General features: G+C 38.7%; 1 protein-coding gene across 2 annotated transcripts; it reads right to left on the reverse strand.

Annotated features, from left to right (window-relative positions):
- Window positions 1-268: 268 nt before the first annotated feature.
- On the reverse strand, window positions 269-20040 carry PDZK1 (PDZ domain containing 1). 2 transcript variants are annotated; one of them, XM_039333781.1, is made up of 10 exons: window positions 19893-20040; window positions 17364-17572; window positions 16174-16420; window positions 14285-14421; window positions 13445-13640; window positions 12817-13013; window positions 8751-8936; window positions 6568-6870; window positions 5937-5978; window positions 269-2639 (listed from the first exon to the last, which is right to left on the reverse strand). In XM_039333781.1, the coding sequence occupies exons 2-10, from the start codon at window positions 17568-17570 to the stop codon at window positions 2601-2603; spliced, it is 1554 nt and encodes a 517-aa protein (XP_039189715.1). In that variant the 5' UTR covers window positions 17571-17572; window positions 19893-20040; the 3' UTR covers window positions 269-2600. The 2 variants fall into 2 exon arrangements, with proteins under 2 accessions (XP_039189715.1, XP_039189716.1); XM_039333782.1 differs by lacking the exon at window positions 5937-5978.
- Between the last annotated feature and the right edge of the window lie 3637 nt (window positions 20041-23677).

Here is a 23677-nt window from a genome sequence, read left to right on the forward strand (position 1 = left end):
CTTTCCCCTTTCATCCCATTAAATCAGCATCACAACATGAGGTCCAAGCATTAAAAGTGGTTATCTCCAAAACTGTTAATGTGGCTTTCAGAATTCCTCCAAATGTTATTTCCCAGTTGTAACTCTTTTAATGTCATACAGTGGAAAACGTAACACCACGTTTGGATAGGCTCTTGGCATGCTACTTAGAAACCAAGAACTGTATGACCCAAGTAAATCTCAAGTAAGTTCAATACTGTTGACAGAACCTGTTCTTTTAAGTCAGTACTGTATTTTAAAGAAATCCACTTTATTTATGGATATCAGACAGGTGTTTACAGCAAGTGAGGAAGTAATTAGCAGTTGAAATTTCTTTTAATTTTTTTCAAGCAAAACCCTGTGCAAACATGAAAGTACAATATGTAAAATGAAGAATGCAGGGGAGTTAAATATCTTGATAATAATTTGATATATGGGGCACTGAAGAGAATCTATCAGTCTTACTTTATACTATCAGTACTATCTTTTGCTTGGTTGGTAAGGAAATATTGCCAGGACTTGGTACTGGCTTCAGTATCTAGATCAGTGTTTTTAAAATTGTGTTCCTAAGGATGCATGGTATCCTCCAGCTCCTCTCGGGTCCACAAAATCAAAATTATTTGCCAGTCTACGTTGAAAAATAATACAATATTAAAATTCCATCAAACAATAGTAGAAGCAGCAGTAGCAGCAAATTGTCAAAATTTTAATTTGGTAAATATTGACAGCCAGTTTTGTTGTAGTGCTTAAGGCACCAGGCCAGAAATTGGGAGATTATTGAGTTCTAGTCCTGCCTTAAGTATGAAAGCCAGTGAGGTGACCTTGGGCCAGTCATGCTGGCTCACCTTAGAAAGCAAGCAGTGGCAAACTACTTCCAAAATCCCACCAAGTAAATTTAAGGGACTTGTCCTGGCAGTTGTTGGGAGTCAACTGACTGGAAGACCAATATACAATAATTTTTTTTTAAAAAAAATACACAAACGTGATTTTCGGGTCCCCCATAATTTTTTCAAAATGGGGAAGGGTTGTGAAGAAAAAATGTTTTAAGAAACACCTCTCTATGTTGTTGGCATTAGAAAGGTCAAGAAAGCTTTGGAATTGGGACCGCAGCAGCATTTTCTATCCTCTATGCAGATGAGCAAAAGGAATGGGGTGTGCTGAAAGAATGACACTGAAACATCAACCAAGACTGTACATATTTGGGTTATCTTAACCATTGGAAAAATCTTGATTTTTTTAAAAAAATAATTACTACTAAAGAACCTCTTGTCTTCATTATTCTTTCACAAAAAAGGCAACTCTGAATGTTACACTCAAGCATTTGCTTGCAAATTCACAACAAAAACCTATACAGCTTTGGTTGGTTCTTGGCTTCTTTTATAGGACTGTTCAGAACTGCTGTGGTTTGATCAATTGAATTGGCATTGGGCAATATTGAAAGGGTTGGCTGCAACAATTTAACTTCTCAGCTTTTAAAAAAAAACTACAGCAGGAAATGCGTAATAGGGCAACATCACTGGAAGGAAAGAATTTCTAATTCTAATTTTTATCTTGAATTTGAGGTGGAAGGAGCTGGGGATGAGAAGGGAAATTGTGCTGCTGAAGTTTGGTCATTTGCTACTAAAATTCAGTGCCCCAGTCTTGTGATACTGGGGAGCAAGATTGGCACTTGCATTAAATAAGTTGGAGCAGTCTGCTCGTGGGTGGAACAAGTGAGTGAAATTGGAATAATGTGCTCTGACGTGTTAGCTGGTAAACCAGAAGCTATATGTGGAATCCAAACTGACTGTTGAGTTATTTATTTACCATCTTTATTATTTGTATAACTCGAAGAAGAGAACATACCTAATACTCCTTTTTCTTCCTATTGTCACTCACAACAACATTTTAAACATAGAGGCGATAAAATGAAACTACGGTATTTTTAAACTCAGCATCTATCAGAACTAGGAATCCTAATGAGTAGCTAGTTTTTAGTTTCTTTGCAGAACCTAATGCTCGGCTACAAGATTAATTAAAATTAGATGCAGTTGACAAAAATATCGCAATAAATGCAATATATTTTAGTTTTAATTGTTACAGTATTCAATTCATACAATTGAATTCTCATTGTGATTTCACTTCGCATGACTAATTTCTGAAAAAACCCTCCGGTTGCAGAGATTTTACTCATGTTCAAATTAACATGGAAAAAAAAACTTGGTTCAGACCATCTATTTTTATATCCAAATCGCATCTCTGCCCCCATTTTAAACACCCGCACACTGAGGAATGAAGGACAAGAACTCGGTATCATGTACTGACTTAGTACTGTTCTCTAAAACTGTCTTTGGCTGAAATTAATCCCGAGACTTTTTGCCTCCAGTGTGGTATGGTAGACTATGTACTCTTGAGAACAGCTTAGCTATATTATTTTCAGTACATTCATTTGGAAGTAATTCTCAGTGTGACTTGGTTTCAAGTAAGTATTATAGGATTACTGTCAAGGGTTTTTTTGAGAAATAATAACAGTATTGGCATATTTGCTTCAGAATAGTAGCCCCTTTCAGGTACAATATGGAAAAAGATGGACTCTGCTATCATTACAGTTCAGTATCTTCAGAGGAGGAGGATGAGCTGGCCTAGGGAAAGAAAGCAATAACTGTGTTAAAAGATGGAAAATACATTTATAGCACCATTAAGGGGGACCAGTTACAATATATCATAAACTATAGATTTATAGATTGAGCTGTGAGATGAATTGTCAGAAGTCTGAACTGATGGTCTAATTATGAATGCTCAAAATTTTACAATAAAAATCTTTTAAAAACCAAATCATCTAATTGGTTAATTACAAATGTTTAGTCCTGTGATTTAAGCATGGCTTGAGCGAAGGCTCAGTCTAGCTCTCTAAGCTAATTCTTTAGCTTAGATCAATGATGGCAAACCTTTTAGAGACCGAGTGCCCAAACTGCAACCCAAACCCCACTTATTTATTGTTGGGTGCTGGATGGGTATGGCCCACTCGGTGGGTATGGCCTATACTGGGTGGGCGTGGCCAGCTCAACATCACGTCAGGCACTTGTGCAAGCCTGGGCAGGACTGGGGCAGATCTGAGGGTCTCCGGCAGAGGGAGGGTGGAACCGGGGCGAGCGCTGGGGCATGGTCCACTGGAGGAGCCTCACTGAGCCTCAGGCTACGCAGCGGACCACTGGATGGTAGCACAGACTGCCCGGAGCCCTGCCTAGCCTAGCTGCACTTCCCGAGGGGGTGCTCAGCTGTGTTTACCTCCTCAAGGCTACTGCTTCTGTGCTCACTCTCCTTGGCCAAGTTGCTCATGGTGGGTGCAGGAGGGCAAAGTGCGTGGGTCAGAGGGAGGCCAAAGCATTCTCAGCAATAAGATGGGAGACCACCAGGGGATGGCGAAAGGGCAACAGGGCTGCTGGTGGCCAAGTGCTAAGGCAGGACTTCCCTCAGACCCTCCTTTTCCTTCCTTCCTTCCTTCCTTCCTTCCTTCCTTCCTTCCTTCCTTCCTTCCTTCCTTCCTTCCTTCCTTCCTTCCCTCCCTCCCTCCCTCCCTCCCTCCCATTCCAATTTTACCTTCCTTCCTTCCTTCCTTTCTTTTTTCCCTCCCCTCCTTCCTTCCCCCTCTCCCTCTGTGCCCAGGAAGGGACGAGGGGAGGGGGAGAGGTTGGCAGCACTTCTCTCAAAGAGTAAGAGAGTTGGAAGAGAACTTTGAGGTCTTTAGTCCAAGCCTCTGCTCAAGCAGGGGCCCTATATCATTCCAGACAATGGAATATCCAATCTCTACTCAAAAACCTCCAGTGATGGAGAGCCACAACTTTTCATGGTTTTCATAAGTCCTTAGTTCTAGGCTGGTTTTCTTCTATTCTGGTTTCCATCTATTATTGCCTTCTGATGCTTTGGAAAATAGGTTGACCCCTTCTCTTGGCAGCCATCAAATATTAGAACATTGCTGTCATGTCACCACCCCTAGTCCTTTTCACTAAGCTAGACACACCCAATTCCCACATTTGTCATATGTTTTAGCCTCCAGCCCCCAATCATCTATGTTTACCATCCATTTAGACCAGATGGTCCCCCAGGTTTGGTTTATAGAACAGTGGCCATGAGCAGAGCCTTCTCAGAGACAGCGCCCCAATTATAGAACTTTCTTCTAAGGAAAATATGAACAGTGCATCCCTCATCCATTTAGAGGCAACTCGAAACTCTGTTCAGCCAGGCATATGTAGAGCAGCACCACATTTTATGGTCAAACAGCACTAAATAAATTACTACTAATATTTTTCTTTCTTAAAATACACACTTTTAATATTGTTTTAAGCAGTGCTGGTAATACTTTACAATAGCTGTCTTTGAGAGTTTTTTGTAAAGCACCCTGGATTTCTCAGAAACATTTAATTTCAAATTAGATGTTGATTTAATAAATTAGGCAGAAGAAACAAATGTTTAAATACATCTAAATCCTACAGACCTACTGCCTCCTAGGTGCATACTGCAGAGAAAATAAGACATTGCATTTCTAGCCAGCATAGCCACAGCATTATGGGAACTGTAGTCCATGACACCCAAAAGACATTAGTTTGGGTAAGACTGGATTAAATTATAAAAGAGCAGATGAGAGGAAGTAGAAGCAAGAAACACTTTCCACGTCACCGACAAAATAATTGGGGGAGGGAGTTGACTCAGCCTTTTAATTTCAACTCACGCCAATTCCTCTTAATTTCCCATTCAATCCGAAGAGTTCTATGATTTTAGGGAGGGGAGATGGCAAGAATAGACCACAAAGCCAACCTGCGAGTTTTCTATCTTGCCTGCCTGCACACCACCTCCCCGATGCAGCATGTGTGTGTGTGTGTGTGTGTGTGTGTGTGTGTGTGTGCTTGTGTGTGTGAGACAGAGTGGGAGGAGGTTAAAAAAGGGGGGGGAGGAAAGGGGGAAGCTGCCCTTTTTTGTAACACCTCAGCTGCCTCCTCCTCTTCTCTCTCTCTCTCTCTCTCTCTCTCTCTCTCTCTCTCTCTCACACACACACACACACACACACACACACACACACAGATAAACCCTTCCTGCTTCTCCTTCTCACTCTTTCTCTCCAGCCACCACACATTGCTGGCCTCCAGCAGTTCCAGGCTGTGGCCCTGTATGACTGCTGCATTCCCATCTCTGGCCCTACAACGTGGCGGAGAGGGCGGATGGGAGCCGGCCAATGCTTGGCTTGTGCCACTGAACACTCCCATCTCTGCACCTTTCATCCCACAGGCCAGGCATGCCCTGGGGTGCTAGGCTTACAGAACGCCAAGACCCAAGCAAGGAAAGGCATGGTGCAGCAAAGCAGAGCCAGACGAGGAGAGGCCCGCAAAGCAGGGAATGGCCGGGTGTGACGGGTGAGGCTGAAAGGAGTGGGGCGGGATGGGATGAAGCAAATGAGCTGCAGCTACTGCTGCAAACCACCAGCTCCTGAACACTCGCCGTTTCCTGTGTGTGTGTGCCAGGCAGGCACCCAGCTGGGTTGGGGTGGGCTAGGGCTGGGGCAGTGGCGGCCGGTCCCTTGCCATTTCTGGGACAGCCCCAAGGGGCCAAATTTGGGCCCTCCCTGGCCGAGCCCCAGCCTGCAGGCTTTGTGTTTTACATGTCTGAGCTACAGCTTTGGTGGCTCTGTAGGTTCTGTAGGCACCTGCTGCTTTTGTGGCTCTGTAGGCAGAGCTGCGAAGTTCTCTTCTTACTTCGCAGCTCTGCCTACAGAGCCACCAAAGCATCAGGTGGAGCACCAGAGGGTCGAGGAGGGAGGGTGCTGAACTGGGCGGTCGGGCCATTGGCAAGAGCTACGCGTCTGACTGGAAAGCGGCCACGGAACAAGTGGGGCAGGTAAGGAAAGAAATCCTCGCTCCCCCCAGAAACTGCCTTTCTTTCCTTACCTGACTCCCAGCCCCCTGCTGCTTCTCCTTTGTGATCTGCCCCTGCCATGTGCAAGGAAACAAAGGAAGTTTTTTTGGAGAAAAAAAGGTCAATCAATTCCAATTTCATGATCTGTCTGGCAGGGGGAGGAAGCAACTGGTCTACCACGGTGCTAGCGCCGCTGCATTGCTTCTCCCCATACACAGGCCCCACCCCTCGCACGGAGTGCCTCCCCATGCACAGGCCCTGCTCCAATCCACATGTGGCACCTTCTTTCCAACTCCGATGAGTCACTTCCTCCACCACTCTGTGGGACTAAAAATAAAGTTCAATCAACCAATTCCAACTTTGTGAGATCTTTTTTTTTCCCTTGAGAAGTGGAGGCCTAAAGCGAAAAGGTTTTATAAAACCCAGTTTGCCTGGGGAGATTTTGATGCAGGTTGCTCATGGATGGGATTGAAGGCCTAGGACTGGGGCGATGGCATACATGACCACAGAGAGGGTTCTGTGTGCCACCTGTGGCATGCATGCTATAGGTTTGCCACCACAGGCTTAGATCATTCAACTATTTGCAATGTATCATACTGGTTTGATAATCAGATGCCACAGATTCTTGTGAGATTTTTCTCAAGTTAATGCGAGGAAACTCACCCTTTCTCGTGGTCCTGGCAGCGCATTTTCTGGCTCTGTTGCTTGTATCTCTGCATAGGCAGGAGGCTCATCATGGCTGTCACTTAATGGGTCAGCCATGGAGGCTGTAACAGCCTTCTTTTGGGAGCAGAAGTGCTGATAAGCCTTTTTGTCACACACCAATAGTGTCAGACTGTTACCGCTCTCTTGGATTCTTGCTACCACGTTTTCATACTCTTCATTCTCTACATTGGTACCATTCACTTCTATCACGATGTCATCATCTTGCAGCCCTGCTATATCGGCAGGCCCATCCTTTTTTACCTGCAATTAGATCATCTGAAATGACTATACTAGTAACTGCTGTTCTGCTTGATTGAGAGCAGCAGGCAGTCCATGGTAGATGGTGTACATACAAATGCATATTTACTTTTTTTTATTCAAGGGTGTGAGTGCCAGTTGCAGTCAGATGCTGCTCTTTTGGATAAAGGCATGACTATTTGGGGAGGGGGATGTATATGGAGAGTGTGCCCATAAGATGATAGATGTGGTGTTACAATTAGAGCCCATTTGTTTTGTGCAAAAGGGGTATGTTGTCAATTGCAATGCCTTGACTTCTGTTTGATAGATTTTGAGTCACTGGGCATTCTGGGCTGTAGACTACATTTCTGCTGCCATAAGAGAGATGACAATCCTAGTTGAGGGCGAAACTCAGAAGCGGCTGTATTCTTGATCCAGCCACAGTTTCTGGATTTATCACCTCTGACTGGGCAGGACTATTATCTTAATTAAGGCCTCATACAAGGTGTGTTGCTATGTTTGGGCCAAGTGGGATGGTCATCTGAGAAGAGGGACAGAAGAACTCAAACATTATTGGCTCCTTTGGGGGTGAGTGCTACAAGTTAGCACTTAACTCTCACATTTGAATTAAGATCTCAAATGGCTGCAAACACTTAAGATAACTATTTTGTCCAAAAATGTCCTTTCCCCATGAAAAAAGCACCATTATGGAGAGGGAGTTGTAATTTCTAAAAAAAATGAACTATACACAAACTTTATTGTTTGCTCCAGGTAAATAGGGCTTATCCATTACCTGACTCTGCAACTACATATTTTATATTTTCTGCTCTTTAGTGAAATAGTAAAGACAAGATACGTTTCCCCAAAGATGCTTTTTCAAAAGGCAACTGGACTTCCTTGTTTTTCTTTGAAGATTTTCACTTCTTGAATGAGGAAGGAAGTCCAGTTGCCTCATGAAAAAGCATCTTTGGAACCACTATGACCTGGATGACTGAGAATCTCCATAGACATAAGATAAGTTTGTTATCATTATATGTACATACAAATCAACATTTTTTTTAAATGACTGCTTTTAAAGTAGCAAAGTGTCCCCAAAACAAAACTCCAGTTTCCATGAACAGGCAAACATTCATAGTCTTAGTTTGTAAGTAATGGCTGTATATTATTTTCCCCATCATTCACCATAATATATGCCAAGAGATTATGAAGACAATTTACTTGGGTGAAAATTGAAAACACAAAGTTACCTCTTAAACTACACTGAACATAAGCATATCAATTCCTGCTACTGTTTCTTTTCCCGCAAACAATTGAGACAGTGAATTTTCTACACTGACTATGTCTATTTGTACACTCCTATCAATGTGGGAAATAACATAAGTGGAAAATTTTATTACTTGGACTTTAGAAGAAAAACTGCAAATATATTCACCATTTACTGTAGACTAACACTTTTTAAAACAAATTCTTAGTCTGATTCTATATTTACAAGTTGATAATTTCTTTAAAGGGTATAAAAGTGCTGATTCAGTCAACATTGATTAAATCACATTTTAAGATTGCTTTTGCCAAAAAAATTTAGCAGAGAAGTAATGAAAAACACTTAGATGGAATTAAAATATGAGAATAGAGGTGTATTATGTTGCTCTAATATTAAATCCTAAAAGTATGCTTCCAGAATGAGCATCAATAAATTAGTTTGGTTCTGGAAGATACTTTACTCTTCCCGTTTCAAATTTCTTTTATTCAGTAACTATTGTATCTTGGTAAGACACAGAACAAAGATACACTTCTATATATATTCTGCTGAGTACATTCACACTACAGGATAGAAGGCTGTACTTTTTTTGCTTGATCAATGGAGACTTGTTTTGTTTGCCAATGAAAAGATTCTAGAGTAATACCTCTTTGATGAACACTCCAGGTATATTGTTAATGGCATTCAATCGAAAGCCGAATCCAGTGAGACCTTTTATGAGTTTACAGAGCCTGGGCTTGTGATTTTCTTCCTCAGCATGCATGGGTACCTTTGCAATGCTCAGATGTGGCTCCAGTATTGTATGGCAGTAGAGACAAGGAGATATTTTAGCCTTAACCAACAAAAAAAACAACAAAAAAACAAAAATCATGAAATGAAACATAATGAATACAAGCTGGAGCTTGATGTTACACAATTCTTCACGTTGTGGAACAGGATGCCATGGTTGTCTCCTCTCCCCAGCTCTTTACCATATAGTTTTTCACAATCCAGAAGGAAGGAAGTTTAAATTGCTGGAGGCAGCTAAGTTGTAAGAAAGAATGGTTTGGGAGTTGAGCAATGACTCCATTGTGACTCCTGCTGGCAATTTTTTTGACAATCAGCTGAGGGAGTTTGTGTGGGTCGGAGACAAGTTGAAGCACTTCCCCGTTGTTGGAGAGAAGCTAAACAGGAAAGAGAATTGCACATGGCCAAATGTTTTATGGGGTATATTTCAAAAGAAAACATTTTTTAAACTTTAAATTATAAAGCTTAAAAATAAATTATCTGTCTTGTCCACTTCTGGCCTCAAAATTACTCATTGCTTATTTTGCCCCATTTTACTACCACTGTGTAACCTCTGACCCCTTTCCTGGAGGAAATGCAGTTTGGAAGGTAATGTGCTAAGAAAAGAGGTTCAAGATTGTAATGAGGCAGCCGCTCACACTATTCAAGCTTCACAAGGGTTGTTGTGAAAAATAAATGGAGTACTATGTATGCTGCCATTAACTCCTAAAAGGAAAGGTGGAATATACATCTAAAAAGGAATTAAATTAAAATCTGAATAGGACTAAAAGAAATTCAGAGGTCAGGAAAGAGATGCTGGAAACTTGAGGAATAGCCTTAGACTTTCGCAGGTCAGATCTGATAGCCTAATTATAAGCAGAGACAATTTCTCCTGCCTATCAGTAGATCACACCTTCAGTTACTCTTTTGCTTCTACATACTGTCAAGATAGCAAAAATTAGAGAAAATAAAGCAAAAATAGTTCTGAAACTCTTGATTGATATGATAGTTTTGTCACTTTAAGACCCTATTATTGCTTAGGTCAGGCCTGTCAAACTTGTGACATCATGTGACGTCACACGATGTATCACGACTTTTTCCTCAGTGCCGGCAATGGGGTGGGCGTGGTTTTGTCATGATGCATCTGGCCCGTGGGCTGGCAGTTTGACATGCCTGGCTTAGGTACTTATATTCCATCTTGAATATAGGGATCTTTACTTAGAACAGCTTACACCCTGTGACGATACCTTTAACACCATCAAACAATAATATCTGCCTACTCCAGGTCCTTTGGAAGGACTCAGTAGGTAGACAAAAATGCTAAATTCAGCCTAAATATCTGGCTGACTATCCAACCAACCAACAGTTGACTTACAACTATTCATTGACAGTTCAAAGTTACAATGGCACTGAAAAAAGTGACTTATGACCATTTTTCACACGTGACCTTTGTAGCATCCCCATGCTCATGTGATCAAAATTCAGATGTTTGGCAACTGGTTCATACTTATGACTGTTGCTGTATCCTAAGGTCATGTGATCACCTTTTGCAATCTTTTGACAAGCAAAGTCAATGGGAAAGGCAGAGTCACTTAACAACTGTGTTACTAACATAACAACTGCAGTAATTCACTTAAAGACTGTGGCAAGAAATGTTGTAAAATGGGGCAAAATTCACTTAACAAATGTCTCACTTAACAACAAAAATGCTAGGCTCAATTGTGGTTCATAAGTCGAGGTCTACCTGTAATATAAAAAATTAAGGCAATTGTCTTGAAAGGGATCAATAGTTTCAGAGGAGCAGAGTACCATAAATAAACTCTATCAGCTGTCATTTGTTTCAATAGCAAATTGAAAGATGACCTTATGGCCGAAGTAGAGTTACACAATTGAGGGTAGTTTATGCAATTCCTTTTATTGCTAGCTTATCTGATTTTTCTGTTTTACATCAAATCCTTTATTAAATATAGGCTTCTATATTGTATTAAAGCTGTACATGTTGCATGGTTCTAACATAACATGATTTGTTTAGAAGAAGTCCTCATAAAGGTAATTATAACATTCAGGGTCGAAATAAGGTTTAAAAGCAGAATTATATTTTAAATATGAATTGTATAGAAAAGTTTAAAAGTTTTAAATCAAAATAACAATATAATCTCACACAGCAAAGTGGCATTTATGCTAAACTCTTTCTCTTCAAACTCATGGAGACTGGAAATCAATTTAACTAGGAAAAAGATCTGGTAGATAGCGATTTAATAGTATAATCCTTATAAATGTCATATCCTGTATATCTTCAGCTCTTTCAGTTCTTTTTTTTTTTTTTTTTGAATTCCCTCCATTATAGCAAGAAATAATGCCTAATTAGCCAGGGCTGAGTAGTTAAGCATGGTGAGACCCGATTATTACTTGGATGAAAGATCACCTGGAAATCAATGGAAAGTTAAAAGAACATATCTGAAAGAAAGCAATAGCAAATTACATCCATATTGTTTCCAAGAAAATTAAATAGAGGAAGAATCAAGGTCACTTCAAAATGACTTCTCTTAGTAGCCAAATAATATAAAAGAACCGATTTGTTCAGTTGCCATTAATTTTAGAATCCAAAGAATAATGCGCATGTCATGGTTCCAAAGGAAGAAACTCTTCAAAGAACTTTGAGGCATTGTTTACCTTAAAGAATCTTTAATGAGAAAGATACAGCTTCGGCACATACGTAGGCAAAGCCAAAATCTGAATTCTCCTCCCCTAACACATAGTATCTAAGCATAATTCACTCCTTCATTTAACAGTCATTAATCACATTCTTCATTATTAGTTTGAAGTGCAAACTTTCCCTCCAGTTGCATAACCTGCCATTTCTTATCTCCTCTTATTACATACAACCTGGAAGAATACTCTATTGAGATATTGTTATGGCTAACTAATCCCCTGCACATTCTTTCCCCTCTCCTCCAGCACCATCTAATTCTAACTCTAAAAGTAATACACAGGTTAAACAGAAAATGTCTGCATCTTCGTATATTGTCACAGCAAGAACATCCGATGTTAGCAGCATTGATATCGTAAACGTTGCTATCAGTATCCAGATAACAATAGCATCCAGATAGCTACCATGCCATTTTAAATATTGAAATTGTTTCCTTAACAACACTATTACTGTGATGCTTGCAAGAACTTGAAATTTGCTACATATGCAATAGTTCTAATACATGTTCTTCTAGATTTTTGGGTTTTTTAAATAAAAAGAGTCAAACATAATGCTTGATTTCCCATAGAGGTTACTTAGCCTATAATCTTGCCATGACAACATAATGGGCAGCCCAGGAAAGCAAATGTTATTTTAACAACTGGACAGCCTGAAGGCTGCTGTGCTGTCCTTTCCTCATCCTTAAAAAAGCAGGGTTACAATGTCAAAAATTGCTGCAGTGAAATTTCAATTTTTTGAAGTTATCTAGCTGCATTGTGCATCTTTTTATTAATAACCATATTTCAGAATCTTGGCTTATGACTTTGCAGAAGTAGTCTGGTAGCTATGACTGCTGTTGTAAAAAATCCTGGAAATTGAGCTGGAAATATTCCAGGGTGGGAATATTTTTATTAAGAGAAGCAGAATTCAACTTCTGGAAAAATATGACTGAGTAGTACACTCCTTTGTCATGGCAGGAGAAAGCAATGCAGATAAACCCAGTCCTGTCAAGCTACTAGAACTATCTTTTGGTTTCTAATGCTCAGGTGCTGCAAACACAAAGTTCTCTTGTAACCAGGAAGGCTAGAAGAGCATATAATGATTTAAAGCTGATATTCTCAGAATGTTAGGTATGCACAAACCTTTGCATCAGGACACCTTTGCAACAGCTACAGCTCTTTACCCCTCCCCTCCATTTCACAGCTCATTACATAATTTCGAAATTAACTCATTCTTGCAGTCAAGCTGTGAACATTACCATTTTATACATGGTATCAGTCTCTTCATCCACCACTAGTAGTGTTGTGTTTTCACCAGATTGTCTGATTTTCTCTACCACAGCTTCATGGTCCAGTGCTTCAACTGGCTCTCCATTTACAGCAACCAAGATATCATTGTCCCTGAGACCTGCTTTAGCTGCAGGGCTGTTTGAATCAATATCCTTAATCAAGTGGCCTGCCCAAAAAAAGAAAAATAAAATAAAATCAGAAAAGCCTAATATCCTAGCAAAGCACAGTCCCATAGCCAATGTTTAATTTGTACTTTAGTTTTCAAACTCTAGTATTAAGGCAGATAATAAGCTTGACCCTAACCCTTTCATCTTGGTATATGTCCTCTGTTGTGGACATTCTAATTAGAACAATATACAGCACAAAGCAGAAGCCAGACCAGGTCTATAAAACTGGAATTGAGATATTTTCCCTTTAACAACCATTATGCAAGACTACAAAGGAGATGAGTAACTAAACTTGGAAGGAAATTATGGAGTTCCTTAAATGCTATTTCTCCTATTAATTGGAACACAGTTCTTGGGTGTGGGAATATACTATACATATTTTAAAGAAGTAAAGTCCATATTGCATACTACCCTGTGGGCTAATTCTTACCTTTGCCATTTTGCTCCATTCTCAGGTAAAATCCATAACCAGTATTCCCCTTTTTGAGCTCAATATTTCGGGGTTTGTGAGGTAATAATTTCAGACTGGCCTTTCCCCTTGTCAATTCCATATTCCGCCTGTAGTAATACTGGTCAGTTTCTTTATCTAACAGTAGAAACACAACCTGATTCCCAGACTTTTTCACCTGAGGACGTAGACATAGAGACGATATTTTTGGTCTGATGTGCAACCTGAAACAGTGTCATCTACATACAACCAGTACATAACAGTTATCCTTTTTTTAATGATGTTTTCATTGGTGAAGCTAGAATTGTTCTATGTTATCATTATAAAACCTGCATTTTTGAAATTGAAGTTTACAGTATTTGCTTATTCTCATATTTACGTATTTCGGGTGTGCACAGCTTTTTAACTATTTTGGATAGTTACTTAATAATATTAAATAATACTATTAGTACTCAGACTTCTTATTCAATTTGGAAATAAATTTGTATAATATAAAATAGAAAGCAAATGGATGGATATGACTTGATTCAATTGGAAGGATGGGACACTATTAGGAGGTGGTTGTACTTAATTTTAGGGACTGTGTAATTCACCTTGCGTAATATGAAAGAGTTAATTCAAACACATTTTTTTCCATGTATTGTGTGCAACTTTATTTTCCATCTGTGCATGCCAGTCTTTGTCTAAGGCGATCTACTTGCGCATGCTGTGGCAAGATGCAACTGGGGTAATAATTACCTATATTCTATCAAATTAGCATTATAACTTGATCTGAATAATCTACAAGAATTGGGTGACAAATGAGGTTAAGGCTTAAAGTACCTTCTCAACTACTTCTTCGTGTGTACTGTTCTCCACATTCTCTCCGTTGATTTCTATAAGGCGATCATTTGGCTGCACTCCAGCTTTCATAGCTGGACCCTGTGGGGTCAAATCTACAATGAACAGACCTTTCTGTCCTGGAAATGAGAAGCAAATGGAGAAACAGAAATAATTCTTTACTTGTTAATATGTTCATTTTGCTCACAGTGAACACAGCATGGGTAGCAGTATATCCAGTCTAGTTCAAACAACACTGATGTGACACCAGAAATGTGACAATAACATTTATGCCCTTTCAATGCCTCCAAAATTGAAAAGCATTTATTATGCTGTAACCCAGTATTAGTTTACACTTTGTCAGATGCTTCGGGGGTGGGTGGGGCTGCAATTATAGCCGTGTAAGTGACTGATTAGGAGTAATAAATTACTTATTAACTACTACTGCTTTTTCCAGTGTTCATTAAAACTTGATTTATTATTTTTCACCTACTTTTAAGTACCAAATCTCTCTCTCTCTCTTTTTCAAAATACACTAGCTATTTCTGGCACACACAACATTATAAAACTACCTGAAGAGATATCTTATTTATATTCTCAACTGTAGATGTAAAGAATCAGGTAATAATGCAGCATTCTGTTCACTTCTTTTGTCCACATTGTCATAATATGACTTCCTTAAAGAGGTCTAACAATATAGTCTGGGTTCCTATATCAGAAGACCATGGCAACATAGGCTGTGGATGGTCTAAAGCAGCCTATTTATATAGATGACAAAACCCAATCAAAATTTTTAGAGTTTTCATTGCTTTTGTGATGACTGACTCCCAACTGTCTTGAAGAAAAGATCATTTTCCTGTTCCTTATTATTTGAACGTTGATGGCATAGCAACAAAATAATCACTAATGTGAGGAATTCTAAACTTATAATGGTTGCAATTAGTATCTAAAAACTACTAATTTTTTTTGTCATGATCTTTAATTGGTTGGAATGATGCACCATAGGGCAACAATGTTTGAACCAAGTTACCCCAAATGGACTAATTCACAGGATGTGTCCAAAATCTGGAACTCATTCTCCTGAGGTAATGAAATTTGGGTAAATTGTGATTGCTAGCTGCTACTACAAGTCACCTGATCTTCATTTTCAACATTCTGTGACAGTTTCTTAGTCTTGCAATCCCTTGTTCCTTCCCCACCTAGCAGTTTTCACTTACCTGCCTGGTAGAAAGGCAAGGGAAGGGAGGAAAGAAGAAAGGAAAGAATGGGAAGGGAAGAACGGAGGAGTGAATGAGAAAGGGAAGGAAGTAAGTAAGTTGAAAGTTGCTCCCATTCCTGCTGCTTTTTTGGCCACCTATGGTAATTCTGTTTCTTTGTTTAAGTAAGGAAGTATCTCTGAAAAAAATGACTCAATAGGGCATGGGTTGCCAACAGAATTCTGCAACCTGTCACTTCCACATGATTGTGACTGCAGTTCCCAGAATTAATAGCCAGAATGACTGAGATGGCCATACCAGACTTCATCTGCCTTGTATCTCTAAAAACCACAATTCTTTTCAGTGGAAGAACACCCGGAGATTGAATAAAAAAGCATTCAAATATTTTACATGTATATGTGAGTAATACATACAAATATGGTCTAATATGTCCATAAACCTGGCAATTATAGATGCTTTGGCTTGTAATTTCTTTTTAGGAGAACTTCAGATTCGTTCAAGGACTTACTTTAATTAGCATAACAATTGATCATCCTAATAATGTCCTTTAATAGATGGTTTAGGAATTTGGCTTTAAATATACACTCAAAATTATGTCACTGGTTATAGAATGTATCTAAAACGGTTTTTGCACAAGAGGTTTACATGTCAGTTTTATTTATTTATTGTCCTTACCTGTAGAAGACTTCAAAGAGAAACCATAGCTATTTTTTTCCTTAATTAGATAACAGAGATGGGGTTGTGGAGCTGTACCCGATTCTTCAGATTGCACAAGTTGGAGATCTTCTGTCTGTTCTTGGTTTGGTGACTTTTCAGCCAACTCTTCAAGACTGATTCCTTCTTTTAATGCACTTTCATAAGAATGATCATCCAAAACAAGGAATAATACAGGAGTGACACTTTTTCTAATTAAATCAGCCACCTATAATTGATGCAATGAGAGACTAAGAGGTAACTAAAAGAAATAACAAAATGGCACAGAACGTGAATTAAGAAAAACACATGAGGGAGGAGAGCTAGATCACAAAACTGTATCATTCAGCTGTTTTTTTTTTTTTACAGAGAGAATTAAAAAGTCAGAATAGCTGTTGTGACAATGCAATCAAAATCCCACCTCTTTTTAATGTGCATACATCTTGGGGTTATTTGCACACTTACCTTACCCTGAAGCCTATGGCAGATCGGAGAATAATTAAAAAGCAGAATTTTCATAAAATTGATTGCTAAAATGGAGAGAGAAAATTATGATCCTGAGAATTTGTTGAAAATAGCAGCCACTGTTTTATAATACCACCAGTATGATTTATTCTCTTGAAAATTACACTTATGTGACAGAAGCTTGAGTAGTGATTTCATACCTGAAGTTGTAGAAACTATAAAAGTTGAACTTAGCTGGGTTACCTAAGATCAACTATTACAGGACACTGTAAATGCTCTCAAGTGGTGGCTCTCGGGACTATCACCTTCTCATCTTTTCTATTGTGCAAGGATGAAAACTCCATGAAACTCCATTAAATCAGCCATAAGTCTCTTCAAAGTGCTTAGAAGTCGGTTGTCATTTAAGTTCCCCTATCATTACCGACTGGGTGGAAAGGTTAAAGGAAAGAGAAACTGAATTCTTTTGCTCATATGGAGAATGAAAACAAGTATCTGAAAGAAGGAAAGATTTTCTTTCTTTGCAGAGTTTTTTCTTCTTCTTTTGGCATTGCATGGTTTGGGTGCTGGCGGAAGATTTTGGAAGTATTCATCTTTGGAAGAAGAAGATATTTTGAATAAATGCATACAAGGATCAAATTGGCTGATGAGGTGTGTGAAAGAATGTGCTTTTCATTAGGGAAAAACAAACAAACTAAAATATCTCCTACCTCTCCATGATCTTCCTTATCTATAAACACTCCATTAATCTTCAGGATTCTGTCTCCATCTTTTAGTCCTGCCTTCTCAGCTGGACTATCCTTTTCTACATTTCGGATAAGATGCCCTGTTTTGAATCTCTCAATGCGTAGGCAGAATCCATAGTTTTCACCATCTTTTCTAGCCAGTGTGCATTCTCTGGGATGAAGTGACATCATTTCTGTCAAAAGAAGTAAAGAAATTTTTTTTTGCCAGAACATGCATGTGAAGAAAGAAAGACTTTATTGAAGGAAATTGCACAAATAAAATGAATCAAGTGAGCTACTCATAAAAGGGAATGAAAGGGGGAAAAGAAAGCATTTTGATATGGGAAAAATGTACTGAATACCGCTGATAGGGTCATCTCATATAATGAATTTATCATAACATATTACAGATATTTTCTTAGAAGAAAATTGAGCAATCTTGAATTTCTTTCTCATATCTTCATCTCTTTCTGGGCTAAGCTAACATTTTCATAATGGCTGGCACGTACCTTCTTCTAAATTATATCTGTACTGTATTGCACAATACTGTACAATATTGGCTGTTCTCATGAAGCTAAACTGGGTTGGACTTGATTAGTAGTTGAAAGAAAAACAAACTGGAAATGCCAGCACTATAAGCCAGACTGGGAGATGGAAAAGGAAACTGGAAAACAATCTGGGTCAGTCAACGGGAGCTTTCTGGCTCGTGCTGGAGCCCATCCTCAGAGAACTTCTCTCTAGCAGAGTGTGTGCTTTGGGCTATTCTGTGTTTGGTATTTATATGGTGCCGGTTGTGTGTGGCTTTTTAGTTGTTGATTGGGGTGTTGATGGAATCCCAATGGCCGACTATTAAGTCTTTAGCTGTTGTTTCATTGTGCTGCCAACAATCCAGAGCAGATGCAGTGGAAAATAATTGCTATATTGTTGCAGAGAAAGCTATGAAGTTTGCCCATGAAATTACTAAGAATCAAATTTGGCTCAAAGGAAACTTTGAAACAATGAAAATATAGATAACCAATTCAGTGCCTGTCTTAACTCTACACTTAGGTAAGGGGATGAAAAACTCAATCGGATGCTTAGTAAGATGAAGATAGCATTCTTAGCAAGATGAACTACATAGATAGTATTCAGTGAATTGAACTGAGAAATACTGGAGTAGAGTCTTTCCCAAGTAGGTTGAAATTATAATCCTTAGTTTCTAAGTCATCAATTTTCAGTGTAGAAAGCATGAAGGCATAATTTATTATACATCCCATTAGTTCTTTTATTGTTATTCATGACTTCTGGAGAGCAAAGCATCTGACTAACTTCATATCTCAGGATTTCTTCTAACTTCACCTAAGATAGCCGTGTGAATATCCAAAACCTGCAGAGAACTGAGTGGAACAGTGGTTTTTATTATTGTTATTATTTATCTGAGGTCAAGGCAAAACTAGAGTGATTCTCTTAAATCCTTTTTTGCTTATTTTTAAAGTACAGTGTGAAGTGAAAAATCAACTACAGCACCTTTCAAGGTCAATAGAAAGTTTAATGTGTTGCTGACAATATTTGTCTACACTGTTCTTGTCTAAAAAATCTATTTAGTAATCATATTGCTAATTTAGTGTTTTGCAATAATATGTACTTTGCTCACTCTTCCTTTGCTCAGGATGCAGGATAATCTTGTTGACTTAGTTAATATATCAAGAATTATGGTTAATAAGTGGAAGATTTTTCTTAGGTCAAGAGATAAGATTAACAAGAATCAGAATATCAGACTATTAAGAATTAGAATGCTTTGCTTGATGAGCTGTTTTATCTAATGATTTTGGCCACAAATAAATTGAACTGAATTGACTAGGTGGCATTCACTATTGTTCTTTCCATTTGAACAATGACTAACATAGCTGATGCTTTTGGTCCCTTTGAAAGATTGTTAAATAAAATAAATTGACTCCTTTATAAAGCCCTCTCCACTCATCCTAGCCTCCTAAAAGATCCCTAGATTCCTTGGGAGATTTTTCTATCAAACCCTGAATATATGCTGAATTATGCTGAATATATATGCAGGAAGGAGTAGAATTTCTTCTAAAGACCTACCCTCTAAATATATTCATTATTATCTCACTGGTGAATTTTGGACAATCATTATCAGTTTTTTTCTAGCTCTGTAACAAGTTTGCTGTTGTGATTATAAAATGAGGGGAGATTCATAATTATGCTTCCTTGGATTTATAAAGGCAAATAAAAAAGAATGAATATATGACACATGAAAGACCTCTGTACAGAGAGATATAATCCTATTCTGTACAAAGATATTCTCAATGGTCTTTCAGATATGAGTATTAGAACCAACAAGCATCACCCATCTTTCCAATATTCATACATTAAAAGCATATTTAGTAATTGCTGACAATAATTTAACTTTTTTCATGATTATATTTAATATTTTGAGGAAACAGAGTACTTCCCACTTCTTTTCTCTTCCTGTCCTTTCCCCCCAGATTTGGAAAAAAAAGGCAACAAGAGTCTTACCTGCACATATAGTGCACAGTCCTCAGAATGATCTCTGGTATGTCATGTTCTGAACTGCTAAAGGTAAGCACAGTTGCACTTTGAATGAACAAAGGTTGAATTAAAAGATGATTTATTTAACAGGGCTTCACTGCGCACATTCCTTGATAACCAGTTTTTCATTACTTTTACCTAAGCAATACTGAACTTTTCCTGGCAACTTGGATCCTTCCCTAATAGTTCAGAGATCATTACAGACATTTCCATTACTACATGGATTTCTGCTGAGAAATACCTGAACAACAGTCAGCCCTCTAGGATAGATGGATAGATAGATAGATAGATGCAGAACTTGCCTTACACCTGAGTAAAAAATAAAAAAGCATCTTAAAGAAATATAAAACTTTAACACCAACACAAAATACCCATAAAATCTGAGTCTTTGACCTGCTCATCAAATACCTTTCCCACATATTTATGATGATCCAAGCTACAATATGTCAAACTGTCATAGCTTGTGAGATTGAAATAGAGTATGTTCAAGTGACACCCTACAAAATTGAGATGAAAGGACAGATGGGAAAAATGGGAAGATAAATAGATATATCATTAACTTTGAATATCTAAATATTATGATTTGGCACACACACACACACACTAATGGTTTCATCACTGAATATTATATTTGGATTTTCAAAGTTTAGACTATATAAAATTAGAAAAGCAATTATTCTTTAATTAGCACTTTCAATAATATTTTAAAATACTCATTATAAAAAGAGCTTTTCTGTACCTTGCAAGTCCAAAGCACCCTGCAAATATCTCAGCTGGAAAACCCCCATTCAGCTTTGAGACCATATTGCTCCAGATAAATCTGCATCTACCCTGACCAGTGGTGAGATTCAAATATGTGAACAATCGGTTTTCTATGTGGATGCCGCCTCTGGAAGTCCATTCTGGGCTTGGGCAACAAAAAATTAGCTACTGGTTCTGCCGAAGTGGTGTGAACTGGCTGAATCCCACCACTGACCCTGACTCTCTTCACTTGCTTTCAACCAAAACCATTGACCTAATTCTCATGAGGTACCTATTAATATTTAAGGCTTATACAGTCCAGACTCAAACGGGATTAATAGGTTAATCTCTCTACAAAGAACTCTGGGAAATAGAGTCTTGGGATGAATTGCTAACCACATCATAGTTAGATTAACATACAGCATTCAACTTCCAGGTTAAATTAGGTCACCATTTTCCTGTCTTCCCCTATATCAGACATGTCAAACATGCAACGTCACATGAGGTCGCATGATGTATCGGGGCTTTTTCGCCGTTGCTGGCAATGGGGTGGGCGCGGCTCCGGTATGATGAAACCGGCCCACGGGCCGGCAGTTTGACACCCCTTTTGACACATATCCTTCTTTCCTTGAGTGTAAATGAAAACTGCAGGAGAGAATTCTGAGATACTACATTTTCTCAGGACTCCCTCTACAGTTTTTTTCAGATAATTGGCAGCTCTCCCTTCAAATACCTTGTTCTGTTGTTATTAACAGAGAGTTCTTAATTTCTTACCAGCTTAAATTGGTACAAACCAGTATAAATCTGCATTGCGACTTGATTCCATTTCACCTGGGCAGGAGCATTGATACCTAACTTCTTGAAATACCAATCAGATTTGCATTGTTGATACAGAATACCATCACCACCACTGCTACTAGGAATGTCTTTGCCATGAATTCTATTCATTTTTTTGATAGATCACAAACAGTTCCCTGAAAACACCATGCTGATTTCTTTAATTGCAGTCCTAATCTCAAAAAATGTTGGAAAATTCTTATTTTAGAGAATGAGCACAATCAGTCCTTCAGTTATGCCAGTGGTGGGATTCAGGCAGTTTGCATCAGTTTAGCAGAACCGGTAGCTAATTTTTTGTTGCGCAGGCCCAGAATGGACTTTTGGAAGCAGCATTCACACAGAGAACCGGTTGTTCACATATCTGAATCCCACCACTGAGTTATACCCTCATGATATTATTATTAAGATTAAATTTCACAGAATGCTTTGAGTAAAAAAGAGCTCAGTGACATGGACCACACTGAAACTTGCACTGGGCTGCCTTATGTGGCTAAGAATAAGTTTAAGCCATTTCTCTGTGTCTGTCTGTATCTGTACCTCTGTCTGGGTTTTGAATAGAAGATAAAAGCTAACCCGAATTAATATAAAGTAGAGAAAAAGGGACAAAGGAAGGCAAAAAGAAAAAGACAAAAATGCAGAAAAAAAGAAATTAAAAAAAATGAAAAGAAATAATTTCTGATTTTCTTTACAGCAAATATAAGTACTAAATTACCTTTTACTTCATGGTTACAAAAAGAAAAGTGACCTTTTTTTAAAATCATCAAAACCATAAATCATAGGATTATTTTTTTCTGTTTCATGCAAATTCCATAAGGGGCTTCCAGCCAGCAATAAACATAGATGTTGTCTTTTCTGTAATCAAGAAAGTCAGTTTGGCCATCTCTGCAAATTCCAGCATCTTTACCAACCATTCCTCTATTGTGCGTAATGCTGAGTCTTTCCATTTCTGAGCATACCAGTATAATAATCTCACTCCTGATATCCTAGTTCAGTGATGGCAAACCTTTTAGAGACCGAGTGCCCAAAAACAGCCCTGCCCGCTCCATCCCTGCCCCTGCCCCGTCCCCCCACACTGCCCCCCACACTGCCCCACTTGCAGGACCACCCACCACCTCCACAGTCTGCTGTAGCAGATTGCCCAGGCAGCCCAGCAGCCTCATGGCAGCCATCCCCTCCACCCATGCCCCGCAGCATCATCTACGCGTGGTGGGGCGTGAGGGTGGAGTCTTGTCCCTGCTGCCATGTGTTTGGCTGTGCTGCTCTGTGCAGGCCATGGCTGGGGGCGACTCTCCTCCAGGGGGGCTGCTGGTGAGGAGAGGGCCATGGGGGAGGCGGTACTGGGGCGATGGTGCGCGTGCCCACAGAGAGGGCTTCAAGTGCTGCCTCTGGCACGCGTGCCATAGGTTCGCCACCACTGTCCTAGTCTAAGCCTAAGTTTCTCACTGAACGAAGCAACAAGCCTTTAGTTTTTAGCAGAACTAATTAGGGAGCATAATAAAGAAAAAGCCAAGGATTTTAGTATTGAAGAAACACTATCTAGTTTCCAAGTATTTGTGTTTATTTTGAAAATAGAAAGGGGCATTTTTTGCTTTCCAATCAGCAGTAATCCTGTTCAAATGTATTGTACTTTCTTCTCTGAATACACTAATTTTGTCTGTTTACTAACATTTAAAAGAATTCAAGTAACTTTCTAGCTGTTCTAAAAGGGCCATTAGTATTGTAGTGGTATGGTTATTTGCACTACTAGATCAAAGTCTCATTGTATATATATTTCAAAAAAAGTTTTAAGAGGAATTTTTTTTAAGTCTGTAAGCTTGCCATTCATTCCATATTTCAAACAACTGATCTTTATTTAGATTCTAAATTTAATGGTTTTTTTTGTTAGTTAATAGAGAAACATAGTTTGGTTCCCTTTTTTGGCTTTAGAGGTTTGCACCAGAAGTGTAAAAAAAACCATGGCAACATACCATCTGTTTTCACACTATGAGTCAAAATTCTTATTTCTTCTTCTTATTAAATTATGATATAATTATGATGGGGTAGGATTAAATTTAAGCTTTTGATGAGGAACACTATTTAAATCAGTTGGTTATAATAACAACATTAATTCACATTAATTTTAAAATGACTTAGTTATGACTGGGATGTCTGAATGGAGTCCACTGAATAATTAG

This window comes from Crotalus tigris, unplaced genomic scaffold (genome assembly GCF_016545835.1).
Source record: "Crotalus tigris isolate CLP2741 ecotype Arizona unplaced genomic scaffold, ASM1654583v1 scf7180000024508.2633422, whole genome shotgun sequence".
NCBI lineage: Eukaryota > Metazoa > Chordata > Lepidosauria > Squamata > Viperidae > Crotalus > Crotalus tigris.